This window comes from Hetaerina americana, unplaced genomic scaffold, assembly GCF_022747635.1.
Source record: "Hetaerina americana unplaced genomic scaffold, ioHetAmer1.1.p SCAF_7, whole genome shotgun sequence".
Classification (NCBI taxonomy): domain Eukaryota; kingdom Metazoa; phylum Arthropoda; class Insecta; order Odonata; family Calopterygidae; genus Hetaerina; species Hetaerina americana.
This window is the reverse complement of record NW_027287316.1, coordinates 23,617,624-23,635,620: the sequence shown is the minus strand read 5'-3', so window position 1 is coordinate 23,635,620 and position 17,997 is coordinate 23,617,624. Positions and strand designations below refer to the sequence as shown.

General features: G+C 35.7%; 1 protein-coding gene across 1 annotated transcript in view; it reads left to right on the top strand.

Moving 5' to 3' along the window:
• Med (Smad/Smad4 homolog Medea) overlaps positions 1-16,732 on the top strand; it is a 34,015-nt gene extending 17,283 nt beyond the window's left edge. Inside the window, exons 7-12 of the mRNA XM_071595381.1 lie at positions 3,856-4,013; positions 4,888-5,027; positions 9,090-9,258; positions 9,682-9,820; positions 11,426-11,556; positions 14,236-16,732. Of these exons, the coding sequence (XP_071451482.1) occupies positions 3,856-4,013; positions 4,888-5,027; positions 9,090-9,258; positions 9,682-9,820; positions 11,426-11,556; positions 14,236-14,316 (818 nt within the window). The 3' untranslated portion in view covers positions 14,317-16,732. The remainder of the gene's footprint in view (positions 1-3,855; positions 4,014-4,887; positions 5,028-9,089; positions 9,259-9,681; positions 9,821-11,425; positions 11,557-14,235) is intronic.
• The last annotated feature ends 1,265 nt before the right edge of the window (positions 16,733-17,997 follow it).

Here is a 17,997-nt window from a genome sequence, read left to right as displayed (position 1 = left end):
CATGATGCACTACACCGTTGTAATCCATGAAAACCATCAGCATTGCCTTCTTTTTTGACTGAAAACGACGTGGTTTTTTTGGTCTCGGCTCATTTGGTGAACGCCATTCACTTGCCTGATGTCTGGATTGCGTGTCGTACTCATAAACCCACGTCTCGTCTCCAGTAATGATCCTTTTGATGAATGTGGGATCGGATTCAGCCTCGCAAATCATGTCTTTTGCGACGTCAACACGGTCTCTTTTTTGCATGAAATTGAGGTCTTTTGGAACCAACTTTGCTGCTACACGACGGAAACCCAAATCATTAACCACAATGTCTTGGGCGGATCCATAGGCAATGTTCAAGTCCTCCGCTATTTCTCTGATGGTTAATTTGCGGTTATTGACCAACATTTCTTTTACTGTATCAATTTTTTACCGACTTTCGATGTCGATGGTCTGCCACTGCGTTCATCATCTTCGATTGACTCACGACCACTTCTGAACCGCTCGTGCCACTGGTAAACGACCGTTTTTTTTAGAGAATCGTTGCCGAAACACTTTTCCAACATTTCCAACGTCCGTGCGCCACTAAATCCGTTTTTTACGCAAAATTTAATAAAAGTTCGTTGTTGCAAATTTAAATCCATTTCTGCAATTGTAAAAAATCGCCAACACACACAGAGATAGATGTACTCTTGGCTACGTAACTTTTGCAAATGTCAAGTTATGACACTAAGATTTAAAGGGAATATCAACAACAGATGTACCAATTTAACAAAAAAAACAGAACTCAAATCGGAACGATGGGAGCGCCACACGGTGGTTATTCCGGGAACTTTTTGATCAAGGTAGTATCTTTGTTTTTCTATCATAATATTGCAAAGATAGTGTTGCCCCTTTATAAGATTGCTCCTTTTAAAAAAATGATCCTGATTCAAATCTTCAAGAGGACATACTTTCAGTTGGGAACTATTCGTGGGTGTTTTCTATTTTCTGCAGTATTCAGTATTTCAAGTGAAGGTGGGGAACCCTCACCAAGGTCTTGGGGCCAGAGAATGATATTTGAGCTAATAAGCTACTACCTTGATCAAAATGTTCCCGGAATAACCACCGTGTGGCGCTCCCATCGTTCCGATTTGAGTTCTGTTTTTTTTGTTAAATTGGTACATCTGTTGTTGATATTCCCTTTAAATCTTAGTGTCATAACTTGACATTTGCAAAAGTTACGTAGCCAAGAGTACATCTATCTCTGTGTGTGTTGGCGATTTTTTACAATTGCAGAAATGGATTTAAATTTGCAACAACGAACTTTTATTAAATTTTGCGTAAAAAACGGATTTAGTGGCGCACGGACGTTGGAAATGTTGGAAAAGTGTTTCGGCAACGATTCTCTAAAAAAACGGTCGTTTACCAGTGGCACGAGCGGTTCAGAAGTGGTCGTGAGTCAATCGAAGATGATGAACGCAGTGGCAGACCATCGACATCGAAAGTCGGTAAAAAATTGATAAAGTAAAAGAAATGTTGGTCAATAACCGCAAATTAACCATCAGAGAAATAGCGGAGGACTTGAACATTGCCTATGGATCCGCCCAAGACATTGTGGTTAATGATTTAGGTTTCCGTCGTGTAGCAGCAAAGGTTGCCTCAATTTCATGCAAAAAAGAGACCGTGTTGACGTCGCAAAAGACATGATTTGCGAGGCTGAATCCGATCCCACATTCATCAAAAGGATCATTACTGGAGACGAGACGTGGGTTTATGAGTACGGCACGCAATCCAGACATCAGGCAAGTGAATGGCGTTCACCAAATGAGCCGAGACCAAAAAAACCACGTCGTTTTCAGTCAAAAAAGAAGGCAATGCTGACGGTTTTCATGGATTACAACGGTGTAGTGCATCATGAATTTTTGCCAGAAGGCCAGACAGTAAACAAAGAGTATTATTTGGGCGTTATGAGACGTTTGCGTGAAGCAATTCGCCGAAAGAGACCAGAAATGTGGGCAGAAAACTCGTGGATTTTGCACCATGATAACGCACCGTCGCACAGTGCTATCATTATTCGTAATGTTTTGACGAAAAATGCAACAAATACCATCCAACAGCCACCGAATTCACCTGATTTGGCTCCCTGTGACTTCTTTCTGTTCAATCGAGTTAAAAAACCATTACGGGGAACGCGTTTTAGCAGCCGAGAGGAAGTAATGGAAAAATCGCAGGAAGCACTGATGGACATACCGAAAACCGACCGTAACTTTTGCAAATGTCAAGTTATGACACTAAGATTTAAAGGGAATATCAACAACAGATGTACCAATTTAACAAAAAAAACAGAACTCAAATCGGAACGATGGGAGCGCCACACGTTGGTTATTCCGGGAACTTTTTGATCAAGGTAGTATGTTCCTTTTTATCTGTGGCCACTAAGAAGAGAGGCAATCATGACATAAGACCTAAGGTGTTGACATTTGATTATACCTTGCTCAGTACCCATCACAGAGAATATTGCGGAGATTAGAATTGAGTCAGTTTATGATGGGAAACACAAGACCATCCAAGATTTTCTCTTGGATGGTCATTTGTTCCTTTTTTTTCATTCACAACAGAATTCAAAGACCTTTTAAAAACTGGTGGTCACATGTTGTTAATGCTTGATTTTTAGTCCATTAATTGTTTTGATAACAGAATGGGAGAGGATGGTGCAGAAAGGGGAAAGTCAATGTCAAAGATTGTGTAAAGTCTCTCCGTAATGGGGGGTAATATATTCTTGACCTCTTTTCCCACTAGTGTTTGAATCCAAATTTTCCATTTGTGGTAGTTTCCTGTCCCTTTTCAGTATTGCCATTGGATTCAGTGAATTAAGATGAAATTGTAAAAATGCCACCGGTCACGGAAGATTTTTAGTAGACTTTGTTGAATGTGTGCAACTGTAATTTCAAAAATAGATGCTCCTTTAAAAATTAGGCCGAGAAAGAAGTTGTATAAAGTTCTACAATACTTAAGAATTTTAACTCCATAAGCCAAATATAATGCTGCCTTCCCGTTGTAATTACTGAGGTTAACATGAAAAGTCAAATTTTGACTGTGACATATTTTACCATGGTTGATGTTCCAGCCTTTGGTTTGCTTTTAGGAACGAAATAATTGTACTTGCACTAATTTCACAAAATGATCACCAAAATTGTCAGAAAAAACCATCTCTCTCGCTCTATATATGTACTTAGGTGTTGTTACAAAAAAATAATATAGAGCAATTGTATTTTTGTAATTATTTATTTTCTATTTATAAATCAACAACATTTTTCTGCAACTTTATACTTATGTGAAGTGTAGTTTGAAGTGAATAGGATTTTTTAATATGCGAAATCATCTCTTTCCATGCTTTTTTTAATCTTGCCTTTGGTTTTACTGCTTAAGCAGATACAAACTTTAAATTTCAATCATTTGTAAAATGTACAACAGGGAAGATAAACAAGATAACCATAATTATTGTTTGATTAGGACTGGGACCTGAAGGAATAGATTTATTAATATGGAAGACATGCCGCCAAGGAAGGTCTTAACAGAAGTCCGCTATACTATAATTTTGAAGAATCTTGCCGAATTGTATTCCATTTCTTGAAATTATTTTTTTATTTTTATTTCTCCTCATGTGCATATAACTGATAAGTCTGACATTTTTTGTCTTTTTTTTTACTTTAATTTTTTCTATTCTTTTGATGCCATTTCTATTGAGATTTGTGTATATTTGTCAGTTCATTTTTAATAACATACTTTTTTGAATGGCAAAGGCCTTGGTGGTGGAGGATTAGGTTGCAGTAATAGGTCAGGACCTCACCCCTCAAGTGATGTTGCTAATTGTGCCATTGCTGTAGGGATGGTGGGGGGTGGAGGAGGCGGCCAGGGTTCGGTGGGGCCTCAGGTGGGGCCCAGCGGGACTGCCCAGTCAATGGGTGCACACCCCAGACAGCTCTCATCGCAACCACCTCCAGAATATTGGTGCTCAGTGGCATACTTTGAGCTGGATTCACAGGTTTGTTTCATTGCTGTACTCCAATTTTTTCATCCAGGGATTTGTGCTGTAAATTATTTTTGTAGTGCATTAGTTTCTGGGTACACTGAACATATTGTGTGACAGAATACACTGAAACTATTTGCACATCATTTGACCTAATAATTCTATTGGTTGTATGTGAGAAAAATCTAGAAAGGCATGAAAATTAAATATTAGTGGGTAGTTCATTCAAGTACATGCTTTAAAATTTCAAGGTTCCTGGAATGTTAAAGTCTCAAATATTATATAATTTTGTGATAGTTCAAATATCCTAGTTTTTTTTATTAGTTTTCGATGTTTTAGCAATATGTAGTTCTGCATGTAATAGCAAACTTCTATATTTTGTGTATTGATGCCTCCTTCATGAGAATTGTAGTATATAGCCTTTTTCTACATGTAGCTCTTCACTATTTAACATAGTGCCAGTTTTTCAGAGAATTTTTTTGGACCTGCTACTGTGGAATTGTTGAGGTTATTCTTTAATTTATGTCTTTGTCACAGGTCGAAGTTGAACACAGAATTTCTTTGAAATTACAAATAGTCAGAAGTCCTTAGCACCAATCCCAGGAATTTGTTTAATAAATCAATAATTTCTAAGTTATTAACTCTTTGATATTGCTGGAGTGTGATCTCTGGTGTCAGGCTTGGCTTAGTCGTGTTATGAAATATCATACTCCCTTATGATAAATTCATTGCGTGCATAAGATCTGTGCTTAACTTAACACTTTTGACATTTAAAAATTTTCTAATTGAGCTAATAGCCTTTTTACCTGAAATCTGAAGGTGTTGAAACGTACTGATATTTGGACATCATCCACAACAACTATTGCAAATGCATCTTTGTGCTTTAAAGGTGGGCGAGACATTCAAAGTTCCATCATCTTCCTGTCCCTCTGTGACGGTTGATGGATATGTGGACCCTTCAGGTGGGAGCAGGTTTTGCCTTGGAGCTTTATCTAACGTCCACCGCACTGAACAAAGTGAAAGAGCCAGGTGAGATATTATGGTATAAAAGCCATTCTCTCAAATACCTTCGAAATTAAAAATAGGGCTTTTAGAGGTATATAACATTACATACATGAATGTTTTAAAAATTGGTATTTTTCATGCATGAGAAAAGAAGGGAGCTTTATTTGGTAAATTAGTTTTATTTTATATGACTGGGGTTGTACAGATTAATTGATAGCATAGTGTCAATCTGTAATTGTTACCTCACTTCCATGTACTTGTGTATGTTGCTGCTTTAATATCAATGGCATGGTGTATATAGTAGTAATTTTTGGGGCAGAGGCCAGTTTGGCAATCACCTTGCCTGTGAAAGATGCAGAATGCAGCAAAACCTAGTTGTTTAGATTCAGATAAATTCATAATATTGTGAAAATGGAAATCAAAGCAGTCCCTCAGCAAATGTATATGTACAAATCTATATCTTTATTGAAGGTTTTTTTTGAAATATGTCAAGAGTTTCATTTGAAGCCATGATGTAATCCCATTAGTTACTAATAACTATATTGTTTATTTTTAAATCTGTCCCCAAGCGATTTCATTTCATCAATTTGAGAAAAACAAATTTACACTTTTCTACTGATTTTCCACTGATTGAAACGTACAACGCATTTCAGTCCATCGAACCATCTTCAGGTACAAGACAAGATTCAACTCAGTGGAAAGTGCAAATTTGTTTTTCTCATAATGACAAACTTCCAATACACCTTGCCTAAATCTGTTGAATATATTCATTTAATCAAATCTGTATATTGCTAAGTTAAAGAAAGGCATCATGTGTCCGTCTCCATTTATTTTAAAAAATAACTATTATCTTCTCGTATTACTTCTTTTCGTGTAATTGATAACCAGCATGAAATAATTTCAAATGTCTTGTGGGTCTATTATGACTTTATGTTTTCAGTATATCATGCCATCAGTCATCCTACTTCATGCTTTTCTCAGTTCTTTCTACACTTTCAATAATAACTTTTTGTAGATTATTTATGCAATTTAGGTCATTGTATGTATGCTGTTCACTCCTGTACTTTTAATTTAATTTGTTTATAGTTCACCTGGATAACTTTATTACCAATTCCAGTCAATTATTTTCATAATTTTTGTACTAATGTACACGTTGTACCAATGTATTAATTGTTTTATTGTACTTTTGCATGGAACTCTTTTAAGATTCACATTCCATTTTTATGCTTCAGAATGGCAAAAATATAAAATTCTCAAAACTTAGTAGAAATGATAACTGTCTTACTGAAGTAAAAACATTGATATATGTGTATGGTAACAGACAAACTTTTCGGAGGAATTCCGTAAATTACTTCATCAACATCAAAAACTGACAAGGATGGTGAAATAATTGCTGCAGTCTGGTAACCAATGAATTTGTCACAGCCATTTCCATCAATAACTTCTACATAACCATTTTTACAAAATGATTGGCCAGCTGATGTTCAAAGATGGAATAACTGGCAGATTTTCCCCTGATCTGTCTTTATTAGTACAATCACAGACTAATTCAGACTCTGGTAGACAGAATCGCAATCATCCTCTTCCAATTTGCACATACCTCCATCATTCAGTGGGGTTACACATTTTTTCAACAACTTTAATAACTGTTAGTTTTTCACTTGCCGTAAAAGTCTGTTACTATTTGCACTTATTCTTTTTAGGAACTGTACTCAACTCTATAAATGATAAGGTACTAATTCGAAACTTGTCGCTCTAGCTGCTGAAAAACATTTCCACATGAAACAAACACATCTTATTGGGGAGTGAGTGATAGAAAATATGTGGTAGCCTTGACTGACTAGCAGGCAACCCCTTAATCCCTCTGATCTTATGCCATGCTCTAAGGTCTGGGAGATGGAGGACTTTGGAGAAGGGGTGAGATATAAGGGACTTGAGAAGAATCTTGTAAGATGTTCACCCTCTCTTATTGGTGGAGATATATGGGAAATAGGGGGATCGAGATGGTGCGGGGGCTAACGTACTGGCTTCCCACCCTGAGGGCGCGGGTTCAAATCCCGGCGGTGTTGAATATTTTTCAGAGGTATCTCGATCCCTACTTGAGGTGCTTTGTGGAGGGCACTTTGAGTGAGTACGCCGTCCGTCGGATGGGACGTTAAGCTGCGGACCCCTTGGCGCCTTTCGTAAAGAGCAGGCTAATGCCGACGCCGGGTTTCTCTCCTCCCTTCACCCTTTCCTGTCCATCCCCTATGGCGCAAATGACCTCAGCTGTCGGTCGCCTCCCCTAAAAACTACTACTACTATATGGGAAATAGGTGCACATGGTACTCAGGTTTTAGCAGTAACGTACTGAGAGTGGTTCCTCATTACTCTAGCATAGCTAATTTTTTTACTGTTTACCTTCTTTCCATAGCTGATTACTTCTTTGACTACATTATAGTTTTACAAGTATTCTGCATGCTTATGTTTTTTTAAGTTAACTCTTTGTTATGGGTCATCCAAGGTTTATTAATCATTTTCCTACTGTTAATCTTTGAATTTGACTTAAAGATAGGTTTTGTTAGCTATTAAGTGAAATAATGATTTTATAATGTATAATGTCACAGGTTTCTAATGCAATGCCTTCTTTCTTGGGTTTTTCTGTATCAGTCATACAGCTTCCTAACGTTTTTGGTGTACTAGCAGCTTTAATATTCTGTATTTTAATAAACTAAATATGTATGTTTAACTTACCTGTATCTCTGTTTTACAAAACTATGTTCCATGTCTTTTAACAAGCGTTTTCTTAACATCCTTACCCAGCATTCTTGTTATCAATTCTCTACTCCTTGAGAAAGCTTCTTTTCTTATGTGATCCTCCTTATATCCCTACTACTTGGACCATTTTGATCAAAAACACTTCCAAGATTTGTAAACTATTCCACCCCTATTTTAATTTTTGCCCTTCAGTTTAAACATTTAAAGTAGCCTCTTTCTTTTTCAATAACTGCATTCCCTTTGTTTTATTTACATATATTCTCATCCCATGCCTATTGCATTGACATTCCAATGCACTTATCAGTTCTTGCAACCCCTTGGCTGACTGGCAAACTAAAGCTTAGTCATCAGCAAACCTCACTGATTTTAAGAGTTGTCCACCGACTTTCATTCTTATTTCCAACTCTTCCCATGCTTCGTTAACCATTTCCTCCAAATGCACCTATGAACAGCACAGGTGAAAATGGACATTCATGTCTTACTCATATACCTATCACAGCCCACCCAGACCCTCCGTCCCCTGCTCGTACCGGAGCAATCTGAGACATGTACAGGGTGCAGATAAGTTTCCTATCCCTCTAATTTACTTCTAAATTCTGCAAAGAATTAATTAATTCTCCCCCTATAGTACACCATTTCAAAATCTACAAAACAGAAAAATACATCGTGATTATATTCTAAGTTCCTCTCTACAAGTATTAGTCACCTCATTACTGATATGGAATCCTGCATGCCTCTCCCCTTAATAAACCCAAACTTGTCATTCCCTTAGTAATCATTAGCCCTGCTCTCTATCTGCTTGTTGGTGATCCTGAAAACCACTTTCACTGCATGAGAAATCATCCTTATTGTATTGTATTATTATATTATTGTTATTGCATTTTTGTGCTGTATTATAAATTCAAACTTGTATTTTTTTAAATGAATACATATCGTGGTATGTATTAACATTTGTGGTGCTCCATCTTGGTCACTATGCTGGTTTGATGTCATGAACAAGGCACATCATTGGCTAGAAGTCATGTACCAAATCTCGGAATTGGTTGATAATATAATCTATCAATGCGAAGACTTTAAAAATTAAACTTTTTAATTTTTAACTTGTAACCTGTAAATACGTGATTAAAAATTTCTTATGGGATGATGGATGTTGCTGTATCACACTTTTAGCTATAAAGTCCCATTTATTTGCCTAGTCAATAGTTGGGAAAATCAATAAATTATTGTCATATAAATTTAATTAGTAATACGACCTGTCTGTTATCCATATGTGCATTTATAATGTTTGCACAGGCTAATTCACCATATATTTATGGCAAATTCTTTCAGATTGCACATAGGCAAAGGAGTGCAACTTGACCTTCGAGGGGAGGGTGATGTATGGCTCCGCTGTCTTAGTGACCACTCTGTTTTTGTCCAGTCATACTACTTGGACCGAGAGGCTGGACGGGCTCCTGGCGATGCTGTGCACAAGATTTACCCCCAAGCATACATAAAGGTGAATACAGTTATGCATACTCTTCATCTTATCTTTCATTTTAATTTATTATTATACAATAATCTTTCATAGTATCATTTTTAAAATTTTGAGAAAACTTAAGCTGGCTATGTCTCTTCCTGCTATGACTTCTTGTCTTGTGTGTTGGAATTTTGTGGGCTAAATAGACCAAAGCAATACCATTAGTTTGTACATGAATCTTGTAGAAATTAAGTAGAACATTCATGGGAATAAGTTTGATCCTCACTGTGGAATCTAGGTAAATATTCTATACCCCTTGAATTTATTTCCTCATGACAGAACCATTTATTTGTTTTCATCTATCAATTATTTTACTTTGTTTTCTTTTGAAATTTAGAATAAATAAGTTCCATACCTGTGCTTAGGGAAAAGATTTTTCAACCATGTGAATTACTTCCTCAGGTGTTTGATTTGCGCCAGTGTCATCGACAGATGCAGCAACAGGCTGCAACGGCACAAGCAGCAGCAGCTGCACAAGCAGCTGCGGTAGCTGGTCACATCCCTGGACCACATTCTGTTGGAGGGATAGCTCCAGCAATCAGTCAGTATATAGTACTATGATATGAAACTCACTGAGATGCAAGGCTTTTTGCAGATGCATTCTTTCCTTATTATCAAGTATATGATTTAACTAATATATTTTGTTCATATAATTTGTTGTAATGGAAAGCATTCTTTATATAATATTTCAAATGGGATAGAGAGTAAGAATGAAAAGATCAATAAGCTTATAAAAGGCATTAATATGAATCTTACTGGCTACATTATTCAACAATTATGATGAATATGATGAACCTTAAAAAGGACCATTGAAAGAACAGGTTTTTCAGTTGGCTCTCATGTGGAGCAGTGCTAGAGTGCCTGTGCAGATAATATAAACAATTGTTAGAGAATGTTAATATCTCCTGACTTCTACTCCCAGTAGCTTTCATTGACGTAATTCTATGAAGCCATCTCTAAATTTCGTGCAAATTCAGATAAATATGGTAATAATAAATAGTATGTTGATATTAATTATTATATTATGAATTCCAAATGGAAAATATCATATCATTTGTGTAATATTTAATGAGACAGAGGAATTGGATGTTGATCATCTTTAAGTTGACCTTTTCCATCTATGAAATTTTGAGTTTATGAGCTTAAGGTGATATTAATTGGTATCCATTTATTGTGACCACATACAATACCCCAGATTTTGGGTGGGCAGAATATTCATTTCATCGAGCATCATGAAATAGGCGAGATTTGACTTTATTATCCAGGTATTTCATTAACTGTATCATCTTTGCAATGTGCTTTGAAACTTCCATGCAAAGTGGTGTTGACTAAAACCGTATTGGCACTTATGTACATTTTCATGATGAATGTTATCGGTAATCTTGGATCTTTCATGTTTAAGTACAGTTGGAGGATACAATTTTCTTTGCCATTGTCCACCTGTAATGTTTTATCTCTCTTGGGCAATTCACATCAGGGCTTTTGGAAAAAACTCTCCTTGTGATCACTTCAACAATTCCACTTAGGTGCTTCCGATTCCTCCTGGGATCTTCTTTATTGATGCATGGAATGCAGGAATCCATTTCTGAAAATTCCATTTTTGGCTTAGTTTAACAGAAACTCAACACCTCAGCAATTGGAACTAAGAAGACTCGGGGACCAATTTTAGTATTGTCAATCATTTTCAAAAAATTCCTCTATGGAAAATTACTCAATTTCATGTAACCATTGCTTACTTCCCGAACCCTGATTTAACTTTAACCAGGAAGTCATACTGCTGAACCTATGCATATTATTCAATCAGTAATCCTTTAATAGGAAAATGTTTGAACTTTTTCCCAATTCTCATTCTAAGACAATTATTTTTGGTATTCCACCATTGAAAGTGGGTTTTGGATGGACCAAAACCGACTAATAAATACATTTCTTTGCCTCCTATGACAAAACCCAACCTGTTATTCAACACTGCAATTACACTACTCTACAAATCCATATATGTACAATTGAAAAAGGGTTTATTGTAGTGTGAAGATGCCAAGTTGTATTTTGTTATGAGAACGTATAGATGTCAAGAAAAATATTTACCCACCCCAGCTTGTCTTTCTACCTCATCCCAAATTAAGCATAATTTTTTATACTAATTTAGGTCTTAGTGCGGCTGCAGGCATAGGTGTGGATGACCTCAGAAGGCTCTGCATACTGCGGTTAAGTTTTGTGAAAGGATGGGGTCCAGATTACCCAAGACAGTCCATTAAGGAAACACCTTGCTGGATTGAGGTTGGTCAACATATTTTCAAAACATATTTGCTAATTTAATTTTAATTTATTATTTAATCATTTCTATCAAATTTGTCATGACTGAATTCGGAGATCTTGGCTAATTTTTATAATGCATTTTATGTTATAATGTTGTCTTTTAAATAGGAAAAACCCAAGTATCTTCCTAAATTAAATCTCTCTCATAAGTTTTAATGTTTCTTTATGTGATCAATGATTTTTTTATGACGTCAGTCATATGTGTGCGGTTTTTCAGATAGGGTTCAAGTTTTACTAGTTGGGTGGTGTTGTATCTACCAATGTCTGGAAAAAATGTGAGTTTGCTTGCACTTGGACCCAGAAATGTTTTTCCTGTCTGAAAAGTGTAGTAATCAGAGAAAAATTGAAGGATGGATTTTTTATCTCATATATCTTAAAATAAAATAAATGCAATATTGCTAGAATTGGACTGAACTATTGAAATTCCTGATCAATTTTTGAATATATTTTCACCCCTTCGTACATGTTGACCTAACAATAGCAACTACTAAGTTCTAACTTGCACATTAGTATGTTTACTGTTTTTTTTTTCAAGCATTAGCCACATGTAAATGAACATAGTTGCCACCATCAAATGTGCTATTGCACATGTATATGATAAAAGATTGCATGTATAAAATTGGAAGGAACTTCTACAAAGGTGAAGAATTTTTGTAGATGTTTTGTCTGTATATTTTTGTGGATTTCTCTAAACTCTTTACAAGCTAAAGGCTTCTGAAACGTACAGGGAAGTTTTGGAAACAAGTAGCTTGTAATTTATGAAGAGACATATAGGGTTATAAAGTTTGGGCTTTCTACCATCACACAAAATCTGGAAACTTTGAGAATTTTGCACCTCAGGAAAATCTTTATTGGAGAAAATTTGTTTTGCCTATTGTTAATTTTTAAAATATCAGTTTTTTTCCTATTCTGGCAGCTCATTCCAACCCTGCAATCCAATTTCACATTATTATGATATGAAAACCTTTCTTCTAAGAAGGACATCATCATAGGATATGAAATTAACCATGAATTTATGATAGCTAAGCTATTTTATAAGTATTCATTTTTTATTGAAGCTGGATATAATTTATTCAGTAAATGTGTGCATAACTCAAGGTTCCTGGTCCAAAAAGTGAGCATTTTCACCTGCCCTGGGTCCAATCTGCTTCAATATTTAACTACACTGGGTCCAGTAATAATGAAAACATTTTCACTGGCTACCTTTGCTGGTGATATTTGAAGACTAGTTTTGTCTGTGTCTTAGGCAGACTACTTGCTCTATACTCTCCTATCCATCATGTTTTGTCCCTAACAAATTCGATGTTTGGTTCATATAAGACTGAGTGAATACTTTTTCTTGGCTTTTGAAGGAGAGCAAGTTATTTTTTCTTTCAGCAGAGATGTATAAGAGATCCAAATCCTAAGTTCATTTGCAATTTCTACCTCTGTATTTTCCCATGTCTCTTGGTGCTCTGTATGTCCTTCCTCCAAATTTAAACGTTCTGTCTGTGAAAAGGGGTTACCTTGCGCTAGACATGCCATTCCAGTGATCATTCTATTAGCCCCAAATGCTTCTAAATCACTTAAAGATAGAAAATCACGTGAATAGAAAAGGAAAAATTAACCATTTCAATGGTGAGATTGCCACCATAATTATATAAGCTCAGTGAACTCTCAATTATCTGTGATAATGGATTCACCATGAAGCACGGATAATCAAAATGTGCATGAAATATGCATGGTAATGCATTTTCCATTCTGTTTGATCTATTGGTTCTTTCAGCGGACGTTGATTTCTAGTGTTTGTGATTTTATATGTGAAATTAGCTAAATGGAAGTAAAGATATATTGTATAAATAACTGCAGGAATGATTATTTAGCAGTAGCGATGACAAGTTTCTGGGATTCTACAATGGATAAATGTTGATATACATGCTGCAGACAATTTTTTAATGTAACTTCAATGATCTTCATGTTAAGTGTTAACATCAAAATACTCTGATCCTTTTCTGCCTGCTCCAACTATTTTTCATAAATTCTGAGCTGAAAAATCAGGGTGCGTATTATGCGCTGGTGAATCTCCTGGGTTGGGCATTGTGGTAATAGTATTTTTAGATGAATCAGCCAGTGCTTATAGTTCGAAGATACCCCCAGCCCATAAGATGCAGGCTCATTTTAACCACACTTTGGAGTAACAAATGTGCATCTTATGGGCTGGGAAATATGGTACCTATTTTAGAAAGAGTATCATCTTTAACTACAACATAGTTGTAGCTGTGGTAACCTGGAGGTAGCAAGTCTTAACTGCAAAGCTAAAGCTTTGTGTTAGAGGCAAATAATACCAGCTTTTGAAAAATATCCTTTGATTTTTTTTGGAATGAGACAGTGAATAATTGTTCATACTATGAAACCACTGCGCACCACTGGTAATGGGCAGAATTCCACCTGAGAGCATTGGTGGCACAGATCTAAGAGAGTGGTCTCTTTCATTGTTGTTGGCACCTTAGTGCAGGTGAATTATTTTGTAACTGCTAAATGCCCTGTACAGCCCGGATAACTCTGGAAATATTTTGGTGACTATTGCAAACATTTGGTGACGGTAGCTATGATATCATTGCATATGCAGTTATTGAGAATGAGTTTGATTGTGTTTTACAGGTACACCTTCACAGGGCACTACAGCTCTTGGACGAGGTGCTTCACACAATGCCCATTGAAGGTCCAAGGGGCATGGAGTGAGGTCCCTTCCCATCGATCGGCTCACATTAGGGGCAGCCTGTGGGCGGCTCTATATATCTCTTGCCATAGCTTCTCCTCTTGGTGCGTTGGGGATTTAAGACATGCCTGAGAGCACCAAAGCAGTCGATGGGTACTATGCAGTGGCTGGGTGAATGCGCCTTGCAGCTGATGTGACCTGTAGGAATCTGATTTAGTGCCCATACAGTTCTCGGAGAGCTGTTCCCTTCTCCCCCAATCACCCTCCCCCATAAGCGAGGACCTTGGTATTTGTGGAAAACAAGAGGCCAAAGTGTGTGTGTGTGTGCGTGTGTGTTTGTGTCAAGGCAGAGAAATGATTTTTGATGCCCACGTCAGTGCCTCATTGAAATGATTTCAGACTGGAGAGAACTCTATCCCACTTGACAGAAAGGTGGTCTTTTTATTTGAGATTGGGGCTGTTAAGCTTCAGAGGAGGATGTGCTGGGACAAGGGGGAGAGCCCAGATAACAGCGTATGTAGTCCTCTCCTTGGATCACCTCATTTCGTGTGCACTTGGTGTAAATGCCAGGGAAAAAGTGAGGTTGTGTTGTATATTTGTTTTTAAAAATGCTTGAAAGTGAAGTAAAATAATTTTTAATTTCCAGATGAAGTTTTGCAAAATTTTAGATGCCTTTGGAGAGCATGAAAATTTATTTAGAAGCCTGTTGTATGATTAAAGCCATATGAATGAAAATGTTGAATATTGGCCAAAAATGAAATGTATTTTATTAGTTTTAACCACATGGGGTTTTAGAAAGATGAGAAATATGTTTTTTCGGAAGTTGGCTTAATACATATTGAAGTATTTTTTCACTTTGTCTTTGTAGATGTATTTAAATTTTCAATGATGATGATTGGAAATTATACTCTGTGATTTGCTAAAATTTTAATATGAATGACTGATTTGATAGCATGCAACTGTTAATATAAACAAAATATGTACATTGGGTAGAAAGTGACCCTTTGAATTGTAATGTGATAAGCTGGCTCTTATGAATTAGGGTAAGATGAAGAGGTTATCGTTTGCTCATTCTTTCACAGGCAAAGATAATGTTTAAAACACTGAGCACAAAGATTAATAGTTACACTTTTGATGTATGCATATTTAATATCCTGGGGACGCTAGATGTAATGCAAGACTGTCTCAAATTTTTTACTCATGATTATTCTATATTTGATGAAGAGTTTTGGTTGAAGACCTTCAAATGTAAAGCCAATGTCCTTTCATGGTTTGATGGCTGATAATGGTGTTGTACCACTTTCCGATTTGATATTGTTGATCTGTCTTGAAGAGATACCTCTCCAACTTCTCCATAATTTTTGGCCAATGTGTTACCTATATATCGTCTTGTTTTAGTTTTATATAGAGATTATAAATTTGAATTCTTCAGAGAAAACTTATTTTCTAACGTTGATTTTTATTGTAGCTTTTTCTATGATGGCACCCCTTGCAACAAGGTGTGAAGAGTGACCCCAAGTACATTGAATGGAATGTATTTTACTCAATGACTTATGTTCCTTGCAATCTCACTAGATGATTAAAAATTGTAATAACTGTTTACTCAGTTCAGAATTGTGCATGCAATAATGATGAAATTAATTTACAAAAAAGTATTTTGACTGGCTTAGTAGTTTGCTGGCTTGATAAAAAAAGTCGAAAATTTTTTAAAAACTGTGGATAGAGTGAAAAACTATTTGAAATGTCAACAAATATGGAATGAGAATATCTAATTGATTAATCATTGCCTATGCATGTGTTGCATTTATATATAAATATATAATATACATGTATATGTACATATTCATGCATGTATATGTTCTGAGAGTGGAAGGATTTCATTATGTTCAGTATGTTGCAAGAAGGAGAAGGAATATAATCCAAAGTCATAAGAATCCTGTGTCTCTTGTATAGAACAATTTTATACCTGTGGCTGGCCATTTTTCTCTTCAGTCAACATCTGCATATGCTTATTTCTAGTTGTAATCCTAGAAAAGTCTGCATTGTACCAAATCAGTTGCTTTGTTGGCTATTTTATATTCCCAGGAAAATACAAAAATGTTTTACTGTTTATATTATTGTGCAATGTGATTCTGTGTAGCTCAACTTCTTTTTTTAGCACAGCCATGTGATCATGTTTTGGCAAATACTTGAAAATTGTTTTTCATTCCCAATTCACCATTTTTTCCTGTCTTATCACTATCAGATCAGTTTCATTTTTCCTTCTCAACCATGATTCATTGCTTTATAATGTCAGAGATAATACTGTTAAAAATTTATCACTGTTATCTCTAAATGATGATGATTTGTTAGTTTGTTTTCTTAATTCTGATTTGTTCATTGTTGTGTGTTTATTATAGTTTCTGATGAAGACTCTCTAATATTAAATCATTCTTTATATTTTGAAATTTATTTGACACTACCTTCTATCCCTCAACTTCCATTAGTACTCTTTCCAATTTAGGAATTCAAGTAAAAGCTATCTAATGAAAATTGACATAACGTATGACAAACGTACTAGCAGGTATGTGCCAAAAAACAAGAGTTTAAGTAAAAAGCTCTCATATCACTTACTTTTTTAATATGTTTCTGTAACATTCATCATGGCAAGGAATAACTCCTTTGCATTGCAAATACAATGCATTTATGTTGGGTAATAGGTGCATTTACTATAGGCAATAATTTACCTTTAGATTAACTAAATTTTTTCTCCTTATGAATCATAGATTTTGTTGTCTGATCCAAATTCCGCTACACTGGTTAAACCTTAACAACCATATATGCAGTTAACTAGCTACAGAATGTCCATTGTGATTGCAGATTTTTTAGTTTTGGAAGTTAATGATAAAAAAAGTGTATCCTATTCTATTTAGAATATTCATCAACGAATTTCAAGAAAAGATAATAAACTATATGAACATAATGGATTACAGGAAACAAAGAGCTTATATTCACAGGAACAAAACTCAATGTAAATAAGCTAAACTTTTTGCAGGGTGGCAAAATTCAGATGATAGTAATGTCTTGCATTACTTGCTTCCTTCTTTTTGGGGTGGTATTAAGTTAAGTAGAGATAACAAATTAATATACAGCAGCAAATGCATGAGCATTAAGCTACCTGAAGTTTCTTTATAGCCATTAAAGAAATTGATACTTGAAAGGATTAGTAATATAATAGGGTATTTATTACACAAGGCTTTTGGTTCCATCAAAATCACATTATTATTAAGAATATATGCAGTTTAACTGACTTTCTGTAAGGTTAGCATCAAAAATCCAGAATGAGTTATTCTCACTTGAGCCTCACACCTAGCTTATAGTAACAAATCTAAGGTCGCCTCCACCTTTGCTGGCTGTAAATCTTGGGAAGCCACGGTGAAGTTGAATCTACGTATATATACATGGGGGGCCCATTAGTACCCGGCCTGACCTAGAGATGGCGGTAGTTGTTTGAAAAATATCACTGTATTAGAAAGTATGCAATATACATCCATATGTTTCAAGTTTGAATACCCCACGTTGTTTAGTATTTGTTTGGGAGCCAACAATAGTGAACGTTATAATTGAATTTTTGAAAATGGAGAAAATTGGTCATCGTTATGTGCTACAATACTTTTATTTGAAAGGCCTCAGTCCAACCAATATAATAGCTGAACTGGATTCTA